This window comes from Triticum aestivum, chromosome 5D (assembly GCF_018294505.1).
Source record: "Triticum aestivum cultivar Chinese Spring chromosome 5D, IWGSC CS RefSeq v2.1, whole genome shotgun sequence".
NCBI classification, from domain to species: Eukaryota; Viridiplantae; Streptophyta; class Magnoliopsida; order Poales; family Poaceae; genus Triticum; species Triticum aestivum.
In genome coordinates this window covers 123,045,585-123,065,769 of record NC_057808.1, presented here as the reverse complement: position 1 = coordinate 123,065,769, position 20,185 = coordinate 123,045,585, and the positions used below count along the sequence as shown (strand labels likewise).

The following is a 20,185-nucleotide window of genomic DNA, read 5'->3' as shown; positions in this document are numbered from 1 at the left end:
TTTTGTGCATCCAACTATAAAAGCGCATGGCAACCTCTGGTTCCCTCTGCGAAGGGCCTATCTTTTATTCTTGTCTTTTACCTTATGCAAGAGTCATGGTGATCTTCACCTTTCCTTTTTACATTTTATCCTTTGGCAAGCACATTGTGTTGGAAATATTCTGATATATATATCCAATTGGATGTAAGGCATCATGAGCTATTATTGTTGACATTACCCTTGAGGTAAAAGGTTGGGAGGCGAATCTATAAGCCCCTATCTTTCACTGTGTTTGATTAAAACTTTGAACCCATAAATATCGCGTGAGTGTTAGCAATTGTGAAAGACTAAATGATAGTTGAGTATGTGGAGTTTGCTAAATCAAAGCTCTGACATAGACTCTTCCTGAAAATAAGATGAATTGTAATTGTTTGATGACTAATAACACGGTTTGTTAGTTTTCAAGAAAGTTTATGATCTATACTTTAACATGTGAATAGCTTGTTACTTGATCATGAGAAGCTTTATGAGATGAGCTACTGTTATGATATATAATGATGCTAGAAAAGGTGATTGAAATTATCATTGATTAAACTAGTGCACCTGCTAGCATTCAGACTTCATAAATTCTTTCTTTTATCATTTACCTACTCGAGGACGAGCAGGAATTAAGCTTGGGGATGCTGATACGTCTCCAACGTATCTATAATTTATGAAGTATTCATGCTATTATATTATCTATCTTGGATGTTTAATGGGCTTTATTATACACTTTTATATTATTTTTGGGACTAACCTATTAACCCAGAGCCCAGTGCCAGTTTCTGTTTTTCCCTTGTTTCAGTGTTTCGCAGAAAAGGAATATCAAACGGAGTCCAAACGGAATGAAACCTTCGGGTGCGTGATTTTTGGAACGAACGTGATCCAGGAGACTTGGAGTTGAAGTCAAGGAAGCTTCGAGGTGGCCACGAGGCAGGGAGGCGCGCCTGCCCACCTGGGCGGCCCCCACCCTCGTGGCTCCCCTAACTGACTTCTTTCGCCTATATATATGCATATACCCTAAAAACATCAGAGAACAGAATAGATCGGGAGTTCCGTCGCCGCAAGCCTCTGTAGCCACCAAAAACCAATCAGAACCCTGTTCAGGCACCCTGCCGGAGGAGGAATCCCTCACCGGTGGCCATCTTCATCATCCCGGCGCTCTCCATGACGAGGAGGGAGTAGTTCACCCTCGGGGCTGAGGGTATGTACCAGTAGCTATGTGTGTGATCTCTCTCTCTCTCGTGTTCTTGAGGTGGTACGATCTTGATGTATCGCGAGCTTTGCTATTATAGTTGGATCTTATGATGTTTCTCCCCCTCTACTCTCTTGTAATGGATTGAGTTTTCCCTTTGAAGTTATCTTATCGGATTGAGTCTTTAAGGATTTGAGAACACTTGATGTATGTCTTGCATGTGCTTATCTGTGGTGACAATGGGATATCACGTGATCTACTTGATGTATGTTTTGGTGGTCAACTTGCGGGTTCGCTTGAACTTATGCATAGGGGTTGGCACATGTTTTCGTCTTGACTCTCCGGTAGAAACTTTAGGGCACTCTTTGAAGTACTTTGTGTTGGTTTGAATAGATGAATCTGAGATTGTGTGATGCATATCGTATAATCATACCCACGGATACTTGAGGTGACATTGGAGTATCTAGGTGACATTAGGGTTTTGGTTGATTTGTGTCTTAAGGTGTTATTCTAGTATGAACTCTATGATTGATCGAACGGAAAGAATAGCTTCGTGTTATTTTACTACGGACTCTTGAATAGATCGATCAGAAAGAATAACTTTGAGGTGGTTTCGTACCCTACCATAATCTCTTCGTTTGTTCTCCGCTATTAGTGACTTTGGAGTGACTCTTTCTTGCATGTTGAGGGATAGTTATATGATCCAATTATGTTATTATTGTTGAGAGAACTTGCACTAGTGAAAGTATGAACCCTAGGCCTTGTTTCAACGCATTGCCATACCGTTTGTGCTCACTTTTATCATTAGTTACCTTGTTGTTTTTATATTTTCAGATTACAAAAACCTATATCTACCATCCATATTGCACTTGTATCACCATCTCTTCGCCGAACTAGTGCACCTATACAATTTACCATTGTATTGGGTGTGTTGGGGACACAAGAGACTCTTTGTTATTTGGTTGCAGGGTTGTTTGAGAGAGACCATCTTCAACCTACGCCTCCCACGGATTGATAAACCTTAGGTCATCCACTTGAGGGAAATTTGCTACTGTCCTACAAACCTCTGCACTTGGAGGCCCAACAACGTCTACAAGAAGAAGGTTGTGTAGTAGACATCAATGGGTTGCTAGAGTGACAGAAGCTTAAACCCTAGTTTATGCGTTGCTTCGTAAGGGGCTGATTTGGATCCATATGTTTCATGCTATGGTTAGGTTTACCTTAATTCTTTTTTCGTAGTTGCGGATGCTTGCGAGGGGGGTTAATCATAAGTGGGATGCTTGTCCAAGGAAGGGCAGTACCCAAGCACCGGTCCACCCACATATCAAATTATCAAAGTAACGAACGCGAATCATATCTGCATGATGAAAACTAGCTTGGCGATAATCCCCATGTGTCCTCGGGAGCGCTTTCCTTTATATAAGAGTTTGTCTAGGCTTGTCCTTTGCTACAAAAAGGATTGGGCCACCTTGCTGCACCTTGTTTACTTTTGTTACTTGTTACCCGTTATGAATTACTTTATCACAAAACTATCTGTTACCGATAATTTCAGTGTTTGCAGAGAATACCTTACTTAAAATTGCTTGTCATTTCCTTCTGCTCCTCGTTGGGTTCGACACTCTTTATCTAAAGGACTATGATAGATCCCCTATACTTGTGGGTCATCAATGTTTAACTCTGTCAGTTGCATTTTTATCAGTACCAGTTTCAATGGCTATTAAGCCTGTTGCAATTAACAGTTGTATCCATTTTTAAACAGTTGTATTTCAATGGTTACAAACTTACAAAACATGACTTAGGATGCTGTTAAGCCTGTTGCAATTAACAGTTGTATCCATTTTTTAATCCGTCCCTTTGCTACCGTGCTACTCTTTCGCAATGAAGATATCACTACAAGTGCTGCTATTTTATTACCATTTGCTATTTTTGGTGGATGTTAACCCTGTTGTAGTTAACATTGGCTTTCCATGTACTTAAACAGGGCTACAATGTGCGATGTTGTTGTTTGCCATCGAGGTTAGCTGCATCCCATGTCTTATACACCATCTGATCCTAAATATAAGTATTTTTAGAGATTCCAATATAGACTACATGATGTGGAGCATCCAATGGTCATCACCATGTCAAGAGTCCATTTGGCAAGTGACACGTGCCACATCTACTTCATGCATACAAAGGTGAATCATCTCCTTTACACGTGTTCTCTTGTACCCTTCGAGGATGGTATACTACTTGACCCCTCTCTCGTGTGCATACTTAGGTGTGAGCAGAGCTACACAGTCATCATGGAGGAGTCCAGGCGCAAGAGAACAACTACACCATCCAAGACGGAAGCCTGGAAGCGGAGACGGAAGCGCCAAGAAGAAGGCAGCAGCTCCCAGTCAACCCCGTGCGCACGGGCCTCCCAGGCTGGCGGTCCTGAAGACCCCATGCGCACGGGCGTGTACCGTGCCCACGGGACCCCCGTGTCCACGGGCCTCACGGACCCCGTGCGCATGGGCTCATGCGTCAGGTCTCTGGATACCCCGTGCACACGGGCTCCTCTTACCCTGTGCACACGGGCCCCCCTGAATGTTGCTGCGGGCTTTGCCCATGTAATCCCCATTTCGCCCCTGCTTACCCCTTCATCCCTTGGACCTATATATACTCCTCTCCCTCCTCCATTTAGACTTAGCTAAGAATAGACACAAATCATAGAGCTTAGCTCATGTATCCCCCCTTGTGGGATTCCTCTTGAGAGAGAGAAGACTCCATTGGAGTAGAAGGCCTCCTAAGGGAGAAGGATCCCTAGGATCATCAAGACCTCCTAAGGTAGAAGGATTCCCCAAGTGAATCATCAAGCCCTCATCTCCTTCATAGGATTTGGGATGAACTCTACCATGTATCTTGTTTCCATTTGATTGATCATGTACCTTGTGGATCTTGTGTGTTTGTTGGTCTAGTGGATGTGTGATTGGACTTGTTCTTGAGTGTTCCTCTTGTGTTTTTCCCTTTGTCTTCTTCTTGTTCTTGAGGATTTCCCTCCAATTCATGAAAGATCCATCTTAGGGTTTCACCCTACAACATCTTGGTATCATGAGCCAAGGTTTGTCACGAAATTGGAGCCCCCCTCTTTGTTTTCTAGCCTAATTTTGCTTGTTCTTGCCCAATTTTGAAAATTCCCCACAAAAAGAGCCATACCAATTTTTTTTGTGATTTGAAGTTTCTTGTGAGTTTTTGTTGATTTTGATCCGTGGATCGGGTGTCTAGCAAGTAGATCTAACTCCTATTGCATCCCCATACCTCAATTTTTCTTTCCCCCATCGAATTTGACAAGAAAATCGTAAAATTTCTGCCTACCCCGTGCCCACGGGCCCCCGAAAAGTCACTGGACACCCCGTGCCCACGGACCTGATCATGCGCACGGGACCCCGTGCCCACGGCCTTTGACCCCGTGCGCACGGCCCTCCCAGAATCAGCCGCGTGCACTTTACGTTTTCGGCCATAACTTCCACTCCCGAACTCCGATTTGGGTGTTCTTTGGCTCGTTGAAAAGCTAGCGACGTGCCCGGGCTGCTCATATTGGTTTTACCACCATTTGAATACATCAAATTTTGTCCGTTTTTGCATCTTTTGCATAGGCCTTCCGCCATAACTTCCGCACCACCACATATAACTTCCGCAAACTAACCCATTTTGGCTCCTTTGGTATTTGTGGTTGTTTGAGTTGTGATTTGAGTCTCCTAAGGTGTTTTGGCTACTTAGGGACGGTTAAATCTTCATTCACCACCGGACACTTGTATCGTTCCATCGACTACATCCACCACGAGCTTCCACATCGACGACGACCATCCATCCTTTGAGACCATCTTCAACCGGAAGCAAGGCCGGTTACCCTCGACTTCGTGTAAGATTAAGTGTGACGAAGGTATCCATTCCGTCATAAACTTTTCCTTCCTTGCCTTTACATCTTGATAGCCCCACCATCTTTGCGAATACCTTCATACCTATTGCGACTAGCTATCCGAGTATTGTCGGGCTTTGCGAAAACTTGTGCACCATAGTGATACTATATCATATTGTTGCATCATTGGATATATCATATTGTGCAATTGCTTGCTGCCGTGCATATCCTGTGATACCTATCTCATATTTGTGGTTGAGGCTCAATAAGAAAAGTGGAAAGGAAGAGGAAAGTAAAAAAAGCTTTTAAGCAAGAAAACAGTGATCACAAGCTTATAAGCAAAGAGTTGAGCATGAAAAGAGATACTTGTGCATGAGGATACATGGAATAGGGAACATTTAGCTTGAGTGCATATAGGTTGGTGCCAAGTGGTGAATCGTGCCCAAGTGTGCAATCAAGCTAGTGCTCTCCTAGTGTTTGTGCAACACGAGCTTAGTCTTTGTTAGGCAATTTTGTATTGCTCATCCCTATAGTTGCACAAGCCCCATTATCCCACCGTGTGTGTTTATTTATTGCCCTCCTCTATATTTGTGATCGCTTGATTTGATTTTGAGTCCTTTTGGATTTATTTCAACATTGACAATATCTTGGACTTCAATTTGCATGAATTTGTGCCACTTGTCCTAACCAAGCCACTCGATAAGCTTTACTTTGTAGGTGTGAGTGAACAAGTCCGGTACCAATTCCACTATTCTTTCATTTCACATTGAGTGATACGAGATACATCCTCAACTTTGGGGAAAGGTAGCTTGGTATTGTTTATCTCATTTCCTACTCACCTTTGCTCGAGTCTTGTGATGGATAGGCAAAGCACATCATCTTCGGTCTACAACCACGGTGACAAGTTCGATGCTATGAAGAACTTCATCGATGCCAAGATGGACAAGCACATGGAGGAGCTCAAGGTCCTCATCAAGAACCGCAAGCGGTCTTCCTCATCTTCGAGAAGGCGCTCAAGTGCAAAGACTTCCGAGCTACCATCTCCGGCAAGTACACACAAGCATCGACATCGACAAGACCATGAAGAGCAACCTTCTGGACGAGAGTTGGGTTCTCTACCACCCCCGTGCACACGGGCCCTCGACCCTCGTGCACACGGGACCCCGTGTGTTGGAAATATGCCCTAGAGGCAATAATAAAATGGTTATTATTGTATTTCCTTGTTCATGATAATTGTCTGTTGTTCATGCTATAATTGTATTAACTGGAAACCGTAATACATGTGTGAATACATAGACCACAACATGTCCCTAGTAAGCCTCTAGTTGACTAGCTCGTTGATCAATAGATGGTTATGGTTTCCTGACCATGGACATTGGATGTCATTAATAACGGGATCACATCATTAGGAGAATGATGTGATGGACAAGACCCAATCCTAAGCATAGCACAAGATCGTGTAGTTCGTTTGCTAGAGCTTTTCTAATGTCAAGTATCATTTCCTTAGACCATGAGATTGTGCAGCTCCCGGATACCGTAGGAATGCTTTGGGTGTACCAAACGTCACAACGTAACTGGGTGGCTATAAAGGTGCACTACAGGTATCTCCGAAAGTGTCTGTTGGGTTGGCACGAATCGAGATTGGGATTTGTCACTCCGCATGACGGAGAGGTATCTCTGGGCCCACTCGGTAATGCATCATCATAATGAGATCAATGTGACCAAGTGTTTGGTCACGGGATCATGCATTATGGTACGAGTAAAGTGACTTGCCGGTAACGAGATTGAACAAGGTATTGTGATATCGACGATCGAATCTCGGGCAAGTAACATACCGATTGACAAAGGGAATTGTATACGGGATTGATTGAATCCTCGACATCGTGGTTCATCCGATGAGATCATCGTGGAACATGTGGGAGCCAACATGGGTATCCAGATCCCGCTGTTGGTTATTGACCGGAGAGTCGTCTCGGTCATGTCTGCATGTCTCCCGAACCCGTAGGGTCTACACACTTAAGGTTCGGTGACGCTAGAGTTGTAGAGATATTAGTATGCGGTTAACCGAAAGTTTTTCGGAGTCCCGGATGAGATCCCGGACGTCACGAGGAGTTCCGGAATGGTCCGGAGGTAAAGATTTATATATGGGAAGTCCTATTTTGGCCACCGGAAAATGTTCAGGATTTTTCGGTATTGTACCGGGAAGGTTCTAGAAGGTTCCGAAGTGGGGCCCACCTGCATGGGGAGACCCACATGAACGTGGGTAGTGGGGGCAAGGCCCCACACCCCTGGTCAAGGCGCACCAAGATCCCACCTTGAAAGGAATAAGATCATATCCCGAAGGGATAAGATCAAGATCCCTAAAAAGGGGGGATAACAATCGGTGGGGAAGGGAAATGATGGGATTTCTTTCCCCCACCTTTGCCAACGCCCCAATGGACTTGGAGGGCAAGAAACCAGCCCCCTCCACCCCTATATATAGTGGGAAGGCGCATGGGAGCAGCACCCCAAGCCCTGGCGCCTCCTCCCTCCCGTGACACCTCTTCCTCCCCGCTTGTGCTTGGCGAAGCCCTGCCGGGATCCCGCTACTTCCACCACCACGCCGTCGTGCTGCTAGATCTCCATCAACTTCTCCTCCCCCCTTGCTGGATCAAGAAGGAGGAGACGTCCCCGCTCCGTACGTGTGTTGAACGCGGAGGTGCCGTCCGTTCGGTGCTAGGATCATCGGTGATTTGGATCACGACGAATACGACTCCATCAACCCCGTTCTCTTGAACGCTTCCGCGCGCGATCTACAAGGGTATGTAGATGCACCCCCTCTCTCTCGTTGCTAGATGACTCCATAGATTGATCTTGGTGATACGTAGAAAATTTTAAATTTCTGCTACGTTCCCCAACAGTGGCATCATGAGCCAGGTCTATGCGTAGATTCTATGCACGAGTAGAACGCAAAGTAGTTGTGGGCGATGATTTGTTCAATTTGCTTACCGTTACTAGTCTTATCTTGATTCGGCGGCATTGTGGGATGAAGCGGCCCGGACCGACCTTACACGTACTCTTACGTGAGACAGGTTCCACCGACTGACATGCACTTGATGCATAAGGTGGCTAGCGGGTGTCCGCCTCTCCCACTTTAGTTGGATCAGATTCGATGAAAAGGGTCCTTATGAAGGGTAAATAGCAATTGGCATATCACCGTTGTGGTTTTTGCGTAGGTAAGAAACGTTCTTGCTAGAAACCCATAGCAGCCACGTAAAACATGCAACAACAATTAGAAGACGTCTAACTTGTTTTTGCAGGGTATGCTATGTGATGTGATATGGCCAAAAGGATGTGATGATATATATATGTGATGTATGAGATTGATCATGTTCTTGTAATAGGAATCACGACTTGCATGTCGATGAGTATGACAACCGGCAGGAGCCATAGGAGTTGTCTTAATTTATTGTATGACCTGCGTGTCAATGAAAACGCCATGTAATTACTTTACTTTATTGCTAACCGTTAGCCATAGTAGTAGAACTAATAGTTGGCGAGACAACTTCATGAAGACACGATGATGGAGATCATGATGATGGAGATCATGGTGTCATGCCGGTGACGAAGGTGATCATGCCGCGCCTCGAAGATGGAGATCAAAGGCGCAAGATGATATTGGCCATATCATGTCACTTTATAATTTGCACGTGATGTTTGTCATGTTTACATCTTATTTGCTTAGAACGATGGTAGCATAAATAAGATGATCCCTCACTAAAATTTCAAGAGATGTGTTCCCCCTAACTGTGCACCGTTGCGAAGGTTCGTTGTTTCGAAGCACCACGTGATGATCGGGTGTGATAGATTCTAACGTTCGCATACAACGGGTGTTGACGAGCCTAGCATGTACAGACATGGCCTCGGAACACAAGCAAAACACTTAGGTTGACTTGACTTGACAAGGGTTACGTCGATGCAAACTTTAACACTAATCCGGATGACTCTGAGTAGTAAACCGGATTCGTATAGTAGAGCAGTTATTTGGAATAGCTCCAAGTAGCGCGTGGTAGCTACATCTACAAGATGACATAGAGATTTGTAAAGCACACACGGATCTGAATGTTGCAGACCCGTTGACTAAAACCTCTCTCGTAAGCATAACATGATCAAACCCTAGAACTCATTGAGTGTTAATCACATGGTGATGTGGACTAGATTATTGACTCTAGTGAACTTTGAGTGTTAATCACATGGTGATGTGAACTAGATTATTGACTCTAGTGCAAGTGGGAGACTGTTGGAAATATGCCCTAGAGGCAATAATAAAATGGTACGCCAGAGACGAGCTTCCAAATGTTTTTTAGCAAACACCCAAGCAAAAAATAAGTGATGGCAGTTTCATTCTGGGCACACAATAACACATGACTAGTGGTTGGGGCCCGCCATTACGGGCCTCTTGAGAGGAAGCTGTGCGTGTATTTTCTCCCTCTAAAAAACCCTCAATTTCATCGTAAAATTAAAAAGAAAACTTTATCACAACACGTGAACATCACATCCATCTAAAAAAAGAAAGAAACCTAAAAAACGTTTTTAAAATGAAAAAGAAACAAAAGTAACACTTCCATCTTTAAAAAATAATCTAAAGAAAACTTTTCTCAAAACAAAGTACGCCAGAGACAAGCTTCCAAATGTTTTTTAGCAAACACCCAAGCAAAGAATAAGTGATGGCACTTTCATTTTGAGCACACAATAACACATGACTAGTGGTTGGGGTCCGGCATTGCGGGCCTCTTGAGAGGGAGCCGTGCGTGTATTTCTCCCTCTCAAAGAAAAAAAAACCTCAATTTCATCTCAAAATAAAAAAAAACTTTCTCACAACACGTGAACATCACATCCATCTCAAAAAGAAAAAAGCCTAAAAACATTATTAAAATGAAAATAAATAAAAGTCCCACTTTCATCTTTAAAAAATAATTAATCTAAAAAAACTTTTCTTAAAAAAATTTCTCAATTTCATCTTCCAAAAAAATTAAATCAAAAAGTGTTTTGCCACGGTCAACTAGCATGCATCACGTGGCCATGCTGATTGGCCACCATTCTCCCGTAGCTTAATGTGTTTGATGTGTCTGTGTTAAATTTTTGTTCCTCCCACGACAATCTCGTACAAAGACCCCTAAGTTTCGCGTAAAAGAAAGTATGAATGTGGGCTTGTTCGGGCCTGGTGCGCGCGGTTCTGTCCACGCCTCCACCAAACTTCTATGGCCCAAGCCCAAGGTCCCGCACAAAACCTAGCAGCAACAAACCATGCCACTGTTTTTCGAAGGAAAAAGAGTCATATAAACCCTTCGTTCCATCGCCGCCGCCGCAAGCCTCCCTTTTCGGAAGGACCTCCGGCCACCCACCTCTCCTACCGCGACCGTGAAACTCGAGAGGTTAGCGTCGGCTTCGGGGAAGCTCAACCCACTTCAGATTTGTGTCTTATTCCATGGGGAAGAGCAGCAAGAAGAACAAGGTCATCCTCGCGCCTCCGCTGCCGCCGGATGTCGACGACGAGGACATCTTGGTCTCCGACGAGGATGTGGATTTCGTCGAGGAGAATAGAGAGCACGTCCACCTGATCACCGGGCTCAACAGGAAGGCCCTCGACAAAGTCGTCACCAGGGTCCCCGACCACGACGAGGACAAGGTCGAGCTCCTCTACGAGGAGCGCGAGCGCAAGAGGAGGGCTGCCCTAGCCCTGAAACCCAAGGACGACGATGACCTCGAGGTGGACCCCGTCGACGCGCTCCCCGTCAAGACTCTGCAGGGGGAGCTGCTCTACAGAACCGGTAAATCGTGCATGCTCACTTCTATTTGATTCAGCAGAGCCGGTTGAGCTAGCCTAGCGAATACGGTGTAGGAGCACTTGCTAGTTGCACAAGGCTTTGGAGAACCGCATAGCAAATGCTATAGATATATTAGTAAGTGAAATCATTTTTGGGTCTGAGTTTCTACTAGGTTTGTTTGTTGCAGTCAGTAGGACAAACTACCGCAGACACTTGGCAAGCACACCCTATACAAGCAGATGAAGAAAAGAACCTAGGAAACGTACCACCAATGGCTTCCATTGTTCTTGGTCCGTGAATTTAATAAGGTCTTACAACTTATCCTATGGTTGTTGGTCCATGACTTAACAATATCGTTTTAGACATTGCTTAAACGAAGTAAAGTTGCCGTGTACTCCTCATCTACACTGTGCCAAGCTTATCTGGCTCCATTTACAGAGCCTGGTGTGCCCTTTTGATCCCAGAATAATGACATGCGTCTAGAGCGGCCATTCCGTGTTGCCGTATTGCCATTTGCAGAGCAAGCATACAGGGCACTGTTGCTGATCCAAATGGACAGGCATGACTTAAAGTTCTACATGCAACTTACATTAATCAGGGGAAGGGCTGGCAGTAATTCAGAATCACATGAGTCGATACTATTGTGGTCATTTATTTGTCTCCATATCTTGTCTTGTTAAAATGAATGACATGCATGAATCTTTTTGATACTGGAATTACTGATTTTATGATGCCCCTGTAACTACTATGTTCCATCAGAACTAAAAGATCATGATAAAACCTTGTCCAATTAGTCAGAAAACAAGTAAAAAACATAAAAAAATTCTGCAACATAACGGAACCGAAATAAGTCAAAAGCATAAAGAAGTTTTCTAGAAATGTAGCATGTGTTACTATATGAGTTTAAGTAAGTTTGTGATTATGAATTGTTGTTAGTGTTACCCTACTCATGTAACATTTATGTCATGACATGCAGCCAAGAGAGCAAGGTCTGAAGACAAAGCTAAGGGTGCTGAATCCAGATCTGATGACAAAGATGCTGATGCCAAGCAAAGTTCTCAAAAGGAATGTAAGGGAAGATCTAACAAAAAGGAAGATAGTAAATTGCAGAATGTGCAGCGTCCACTTGAAGTTCCGAAGGAGAAACTGCACTCAGTAGTGTTGGTACTACTTCTGTTCTTCCTTTTGCATTAGTCTGAAGCTCATTTTTCAAATGATCTCTTTTTGCAAAAACTTAAAAATAAAAACTCAAATTGCTTAATACCATGAATACAAATTACCTAGCCATGTTTGACTGCAAATATCGAAGTATCTTAGACATTGTCAACATATTGCAGGATAGCTAAATTAAGTGTCATGGCCTGTAGCTGTTCTAATTTTAACATACAAAGCTGAAAGCTAGAATGCGATAAGTGAGAATTTTTGAGCAAAATCAAAATGAGTTAATGCATCATCAGGAATTCAGCAGGAATTATAGATGAAAATATGGATATCTGTTGTAGAGCTTGCATATACCAGAAAAGTGTCAATGAAAGCAAACAGACAAGTTATAAAACTGTTTATCAAATGTCAGGTCATTTACAACGATAGAATCCAGCTCATTTGTTCATAATTGAAACCTTTTGTATCTTATACAAAACTGCTATATATTTTTACTATGCAAACAGTGAATTTTCCTGTATACTCTGATTGGCAGGAAGAGGTGAAGGAAGAACTTTCAGCTGATGAATTGTTTGAGAAAAAGAAGGCCCAGCTTGCTGAATTAGGCATGGCCATGCTTGAAGATCCTGAATCAAACATTAGATCTCTGAATGATTTATTAATTATATGCAACGACACAGACCAAAGGGTTGTTAAACTTGCTATAATGTCCTTGCTTGCTGTGTTCAGGGACATAATTCCTAGGTACATGACATGACAGTTCTTTTTTACTATAGCCACAGCTACGGTGTTTCCCAGGTGACTTATATTATATGTGCCTTGATCTTCTTCTGCAGTTATCGGATTAGGCAGCTGACAGAAAAAGAGCTTGCCGTAGAAGTTTCGAAAGAAGTGAAGAAGACGAGATATTATGAGTACACGCTTATTCGTTCCTACAAGGTTTTATTCTGAATTCTGCTTCATACCCTTCATACTTTGTGACAAGAAGTCATTTGGTTATGAATTATGTGATCATGAACAATGTTCCAGTGGCTCATCACTTGCTTTGGCTTTCTTCATACAAATATTTATTTGCTGCACGTTCCATTTGATGGTCAAGATATTTCTAGATGTTTTGATTGCTGAAATTCGTTTTCTGTTTCCTTTCTGTGTACTTCCAGGCATACCTGCAGAAATTGATATCATTGGAGAAGCAACCCTATTTTTATCTTGTGGCAGTTCGTTGTTTGTGTAGTTTATTAGATGCTGCCCCACACTTTAACCACCGTGAAAGCTTACTGGCCAGTGTGGTAAAAAATTTAAGCTCCTCGAATGATGTAGCAAGGTATCTTCTTATTTATATTTACTTGAATCATTTCTTACCTAATAATGTCATATGACTCAACTGTGCAGCTGACTTCTGTATAAGTTATATAGTGTTGGTTACTAGGTTAGTCCCCATGACGGGTGACTTTCCAATTGGTTACTAGGTTAGTCCCCATGATGGATTGCCATCCTGTAGTTCCATCCCTGCCCCCATAGTGAATGTCGTGGGAATGGGTTGCCAGTATAGAGCCATCCTTGCATTCTAACAATAAAGCCTTCTGTCCCAAGCAAGTTGGGGTAGGCTAGAGATGAAATCCAACAGAAACCTGTGAGAACCTAAAAGAGAAGGGAGAAAGTACAAGTAAACAAAGTGAAGGAAAGTAAACTAAGGTTCTGGTACATGGATTGCTGACTACAGTCCTGTGAAGAGCCAAATCCTAGGTACTCCCTCCGTCCCATAATATAAGAACATTTTTCAAGCTATCTTAGCTTGAAAAACGTTCTTATATTGTGGGACAGAGGGAGTACATTCGAAACCTTAAAGTCTCTCTTTACAGCCTCCTCCCATGTCAACTTCGGTGCCCCATACCCCTCCTAGCATTTTTGCTACGTTTTAGAATACCGCTATTCACTGGTGTTTCTGCAGGCCTCCATTGGATATGTCCAAACCACCTTACTCGGTATTTGACAATCTTCTCTTCAATTGGTGCCGTCCCTACCTTATTGCGCATTCCCTCGTTCCTGACTCAGTCCTTTATTGTATGGTCACACATCCACCTTAGCATGCACATCTCAGTGACACTCATTTGTTGGATGTGTTGTCTCTTAGTAGGCCAACACTCTGCTCCATATAGCACTGCAGGTCTGATCGCCATCCTATAGAACTTTCCTTTTAGCTTTTGCGGGACCTTCTTGTCAAAGAGGATGCCAGATGCTTGCCGCCACTTCATCCACCCCGCTTTGATTATGTGGGTAACATCCTCATCGATACCTTGTGTTCTGTTTAGTTTATTTCGTATGTTCATCAGATGGTCAGTATGGACAGTTGTACACAAGATTGTAGCACAACACTGAGGTCTCCTTTGGTTCATTGGATAGGAATATCATAGGAATAGGAAAATCATAGGAAGTGAGATGACATGTATCTCAATTCCTATACGGAAAGACATGTCATTTGATGCATAGGATAGGAATTTTTCCATTTAGTCTAGGCTAATGTTTTTTGTCCTTTGAAATGTGAAGAATTGGTTCCTATCCTACATAGTACTCTCTCCGTCCCAAAATAAGTGTCTCAACTTTGTATTAACTTTAGTAATAGGAATCCACTCCTACAAACCAAAGGGCCCCAAAGTGTTTTTTCCTACAAAATTCCCATCCTTTGAAATTCCTGTAAACCAAAGAAGGCCTAAAATGAGCTATGCTTTATACAGCAAATATTAGTTATATCCATGTTTTATACATCTTTATTTATGTACACGGGTATAGTGCAGTTGGGGAGGTACCCTGTAGGGTGGTGGTGACAACTTTTCTGATACTCATGAGCTGCCTAGGAATGGAGCCCTATACATGTAGGTGTTGACAACTTTTCTGATATTCATGAGCTGCTTAGGAATGGAGCCCTATATCAAGGTGTTTAAATCGTTGCTCCATGGTGTTAAGAGGTAGTGATGGTAGCATCCGTGAGTATGAGGGTGATACCCGGATGTTGTGTGTTTCCTCATGTACTATATATATGCCCCTTGGGCTACGAGTCAATACAAGAAAATCTCATCTCTCACGGAACCCAGGGAGCAAAATAGTTTGGTCTTCCAGTTACACGAATTTGATCTGTAACTTGATATTTTCCTTTAAAACTGAAATGCATAGAGGAACTATATGATGTCAACTAATTTAATGAATATTTATTGGTTGCCTATTTTCCTGCCTTTTTGTTTAAACAAAATTATTAGTAAGTTGAGCAGTTCATGTGCAAATAAACCTAAGCATTTGTATTTAAAGTAGTTCAAGTAAATTGGAGTATAAAAGCAGTCCACGTGGTACATCACTGTACTGACCTAACTTGCATCTTTTTCTCTCTAACTTGTAGGAAACTATGTTCTGAGGCAATAAGATCTCTATTTAGAAATGAAGGAAAACATCGTGGTGAGGCAACTGTTGAAGCCGTAAGATTGGTATCAGCTAGTGTGAAGCTCAATGATTGCCAGCTCCATCCTGATGTCGTTGAGGTATGTATGTGATGGAATTGAATGGTTATAGCGTCCATCTTCCTGCATTTTGCATGCAATTGATATGTGTTCTTGGTTGAGAATCAATCCCCTTGCTTACGGTGACCACATTTTCTGTTAGGTTTGCTTGTCTTTGAAGTTTGATGAAGACCTTGGAAAAGATGAGAGCAAGGAAGAAAAACTGAAACCAAAGAAAAATAAACGATATCAGAATCGGGATGTCACAAAACCGAGTGAGAAGAAGAAAATAAAAAAGGAATTGCTTTCTAAGGCCAGACAAGAGGTAACACCAGATGTTTCATACAAATCAACTTGCTCAACTTGCAGCATGGCTATGAATTCTTATAAAAATATCCTTTTGTAGGTTCATGCAGATCTTAGAGCTGTTTCATTTACTCTTGATCCGAAGGAGAAAAAAATGATACAAAGGGAAACACTTGCAGCTCTTTTTGAGACCTATTTTCGAATTTTGAAGCATAGCATGAACACTTCAAATTCAAGGTCCGTGCATTGTGTGTCTTGAGTTTTATAAGTACAAATGATATGTATCTGGTATTATATGGCCCAAGTTTACTTAGTTCTGATTTTTTTCTCTTTTAGCATAATGTTACACTCCTGATGATGATGATATTGGCATGTCAATGTTTCCAGGTATAAGGCCACTAGCGTCTTCCCTGGTGGCTCGCACCCTTTACTTGCTCCATGCTTGGAGGGCTTAGGAAAATTCTCACATTTAATTGATTTGGATTTCATGAGTGAACTTATCGCTTGCCTTAAGAAGCTTTCTGGGTATACAGACCATCAAGGTGAAATTCCACCGGACAATACACTCTCTGTGTCGGAACGCCTACAATGCTGCATAGTTGCTTTTAAAGTCTGGAGGAGCAATCTTGAGGCTTTGAATGTAGACCTGCAGGACTTCTTTGTGCAGTTTTATAACCTTATACTGGAGTATCGACCTGACAGGTTTGGCCTCTTCATATGGTTAATGGTTGTAGTGAGGAAATATCTTCTCTTGTTCTTTGTACCTGAACACCAGATAACTTCACATGTCACTGATTTATTCATGGGGAAGACGGATTAGTCTGGGTAGATGGCGCTGTTCTTATATCCTGTGTATTTTTATTTCTATAGTTGTTACCTCTGTTCCTCGATAATGTGCTATTCAAACTGTTTTGACATTTAATAAACTTTGGGCATTTATGTATTATTATATTGAAGAAAGATAGTAATGGCTAAGCTGTCCATACCATGAGAATTACATGACCTGATCCATTGCATGCAGAGATCGTGGTGAGGTTTTGGCTGACGCTCTGAAGACACTTCTGTGGGAAGGCAAGCAGCAGGATATGCTAAGAGCAGCTGCTTTCATTAAACGTCTGGCAACATTTGCTCTGTCATTTGGCTCCACAGAAGCAATAGCAGGTTTTAATTTATCATTTTCCTATCTAATTTTTGGCTACTAATGCCTGCCAAGTACTCCGTCTGTCCCAAAATAAGTGTCTCAACTTTGTACTAACTTCAGTACAAAGTTGTACTAAGGTTAGGACACTTATTTTCGGACGTAGTATTATTTTGGTTCGAGTTTTTGGCAGTAGACCTAGAAGAAAGGCGCACCTTGCTGCAGCGTTTGGGTACTGGCGTTGAGAGTTTGTTTGTTTAGTGGCACACTTTATTTTTCAAGCAGCTTATATAAAATAAATATAAAAATTAATAAATTGTTCAAGGACATATCAGTTCACTTGACAAGGCACAAGCTTGATTACAGAACTTATGGTTTTGTTGTTACCGTGTTACATATTGCACCGTAGAATCTAAATATCGCCTTGATCATCAAGTGCCCGAACTTCTTTTTTCATGAACGGACATCAGTAATCTTTTAGAGAATTGCATGGAAACAGTACTGCATAACTACCAATTAAGAAATTAGTACATTGTACCGAGAATTTTGTATGGGTCTACAATCTAAACCGTGAACCGCCATATCTCACACAACATAGTTATCTCAAAGGAACAACACCAACAAAATCACCTGACAAATTTGTTTAATACCAACACCGGGTACCATTCCTTCCTTCAAAAGGGTGTGCCCAGTGCTGAAAGCCCCCACACAAGGTGGGGTCTGAGGAAGGGAATTTCTAGACAGCCTTACCCTTGCATAATAATTCTGCAAGGAGGCTGGTTCGAACCCAGGGCCTCAAGGCCACAAGCGACCACTGCGCCAGGCCCGCCGTCGACTATTCCTTCAGTTACTATGAAATCTGGCAACCTCTGGGAGTGAACCGCCCATCTCACATACTCTTCTTGACTGATGTCTACCAAGAAGCCACGGCTGCGAAGGATGCATGCCATCACTTACTCTGGAGTGTCTGTCAAGAAAGCATGGGAATGAATTTGCGATCTCTATCTCCAAGATTGTAGCTTTTCCCGCTTGAAATTGCAGTTAAGCCCAACAAATGGCCAACCCTCTTCATCCATTTCTCCACTCATGTCTCTGGTATATAGCCTTAAACCTCAATTCGCTGATTGATGCTTTCACATGCCCATACACACTTCAGATTGTTGAGAAATTTTGTTCTCCCCCATGAGAAATTCCCAAGTGATACGGACCAGCCAGCACAAGGTCGACGCCTGCTCCAAAGAAGGACGGCCACCGGCTGCCACCAATTTTTTTACCAAACCCTTGCCCGAAGGAAAAGGGAGCAGGCGAAGATCGCCTCCCCTTCTCCACGAACACAATGGAGGACGTGAATCAACACGGGGACTCCCAAATTACAGCCAACTGACATGAGGCAGAAGGGGTTTGACCAGCACGCTAATGTCGGTTGTGAGCTGACCTACGGGACCGACATGCCAACTGGACACCGACAAGCAGGGTCTGCTGTGGGAAAAACACCGGGCCTCCCAATAGGTCTCCATTCCTAAGGAGCTTGGAGTATTTAGGGATGCAGTGATGCATCAGCCGAGTGCAATATTGTGTAGCAGCATTCATGGAACAAACTTATAATAAATTACTTATCTTCGTCCAAATTATAAAAAGATGTTTTGGATATTTCAATATAGACTACATACGGGCTGAAATGAGTGAACAAAAACACTAAAACGCGTCTACATACATCCAATTCAGATGGAAGTTAGAACATCTTATAATTTGAAACGGAGGGAGTAGTAAACAATCCCTATGTAAGCATGTTAGACTTGCTGCAGGTGATCCCATCTTAGTTGCTTCCTAGAACCTGTACAAAATATGCATCACAAGATGAGTTAATCATTTGTAGAGCATTAGAGGCATTTGTAAGGCATTCATTTTTTCTTCCTGGCTAGTTCTTACAAGCACTTGTTGTCAAGTGTCACCGCTTTCTGTTTGTCTTGCTGGTATAATGATTTACATGTTGGGCTCATGTTTCAGCCTTGATCACGCTGAGGCATCTTCTCCAGAAGAATACCAAGTGCCGAAACATGTTGGAAAATGATGCTGGCGGCGGTTCCCTGTCTAGCTTAGTTGCGGTATATGCCTTACCTCCTCTTCTGTATTTTATTTATCATGTACAGTTTGTATTTATTTTACTATTATCATATCATTTATTTCCTTTTGTTCAGAAATATGACCCAGAGGCTAAAGATCCTTATCTGAGTGGGGCACTAGCGACAGTACTTTGGGAGCTTAGCCTTCTGCAGAAGCATCATGACGAAACTGTTAGTGGAATGGCTTCAAATATCTTGAGCATGGCAAATCTGAACGCCACCCAGAATCCAGTTCAACTTTCTAGCTCAAATCCTCTGGAAGCATACAAAGACTTGTCGATGGGACGGGAATTATCAAAGCCAACCCACAAAGTGTCACAGACATTGAAGTGCAAAAGGAAACGGCGCAGTAAGGAGTTTGTCGCTCTAAGTACAGATGTGCTTGAGAAGGCAGACTGCACGGTGGGCGAAGATGAACTGAGAGAGAAGTTGCAAAGTCATTTCGCGGTACTAAGAGGCATTTCCGAGAATGAGAGATTGAGGACCGAGTTGAACCATGCATTGTCATCCATAAACATGTACAAGGAATACAAGAAGCAGAAAAAGGCAAGTAAGAAATCAAAGAAAGCTGCAAAGGCTTAGTTGTCTTGTGTTCTGTGGATTCTTTTCCAGACCTGCGGTAGGTGTCCCCCAATTTTGTTGTAGCATCACTGTATCGATTTATCGTAGTTTCCTGTGACACATTTGCAGTTTCTTTGCAAGATACAATTGCTGCATCCTTGATGATTTTGCATAATTCTTTCGTGGCCTGCTTGTTTCTTTGCGTTGCTCTGTAAAACGCAACGGTGATGTGCTCCCTGTCTTTCATACGTAATATTTTTTTAATTATCAAATGATTCCATCTGCAAAGCGGAATACTATTCTACGTGGACAAACCAATTACATCTGTTAGGTGGAATGCTATTCTACACGCATCCGAATTGGGTACAAGCACTAAATACTCCCTTCTGATTCGGTGATACATTTGTATCTAGATAAATAAGCTTTTAGAGATGGAGATAAATCTAACACAAGATTTTTGAGACGGAGGTAATACTTATGAAAAGGACAATGGTACATGTCCAGT

The 20,185-nt window shown here is 42.6% G+C and overlaps 1 protein-coding gene across 1 annotated transcript; it reads left to right on the top strand.

The window, feature by feature from the left end:
- Window positions 1-10,388: 10,388 nt before the first annotated feature.
- On the top strand, window positions 10,389-19,858 carry LOC123119830 (nucleolar complex protein 3 homolog). Its single transcript, XM_044539774.1, has 12 exons — window positions 10,389-10,906; window positions 11,880-12,067; window positions 12,600-12,808; window positions 12,901-13,003; window positions 13,225-13,388; window positions 15,456-15,594; window positions 15,716-15,877; window positions 15,959-16,095; window positions 16,246-16,560; window positions 16,880-17,019; window positions 19,004-19,101; window positions 19,195-19,858. The coding sequence occupies exons 1-12, from the start codon at window positions 10,564-10,566 to the stop codon at window positions 19,699-19,701; spliced, it is 2,505 nt and encodes an 834-aa protein (XP_044395709.1). The 5' UTR covers window positions 10,389-10,563; the 3' UTR covers window positions 19,702-19,858.
- The last annotated feature ends 327 nt before the right edge of the window (window positions 19,859-20,185 follow it).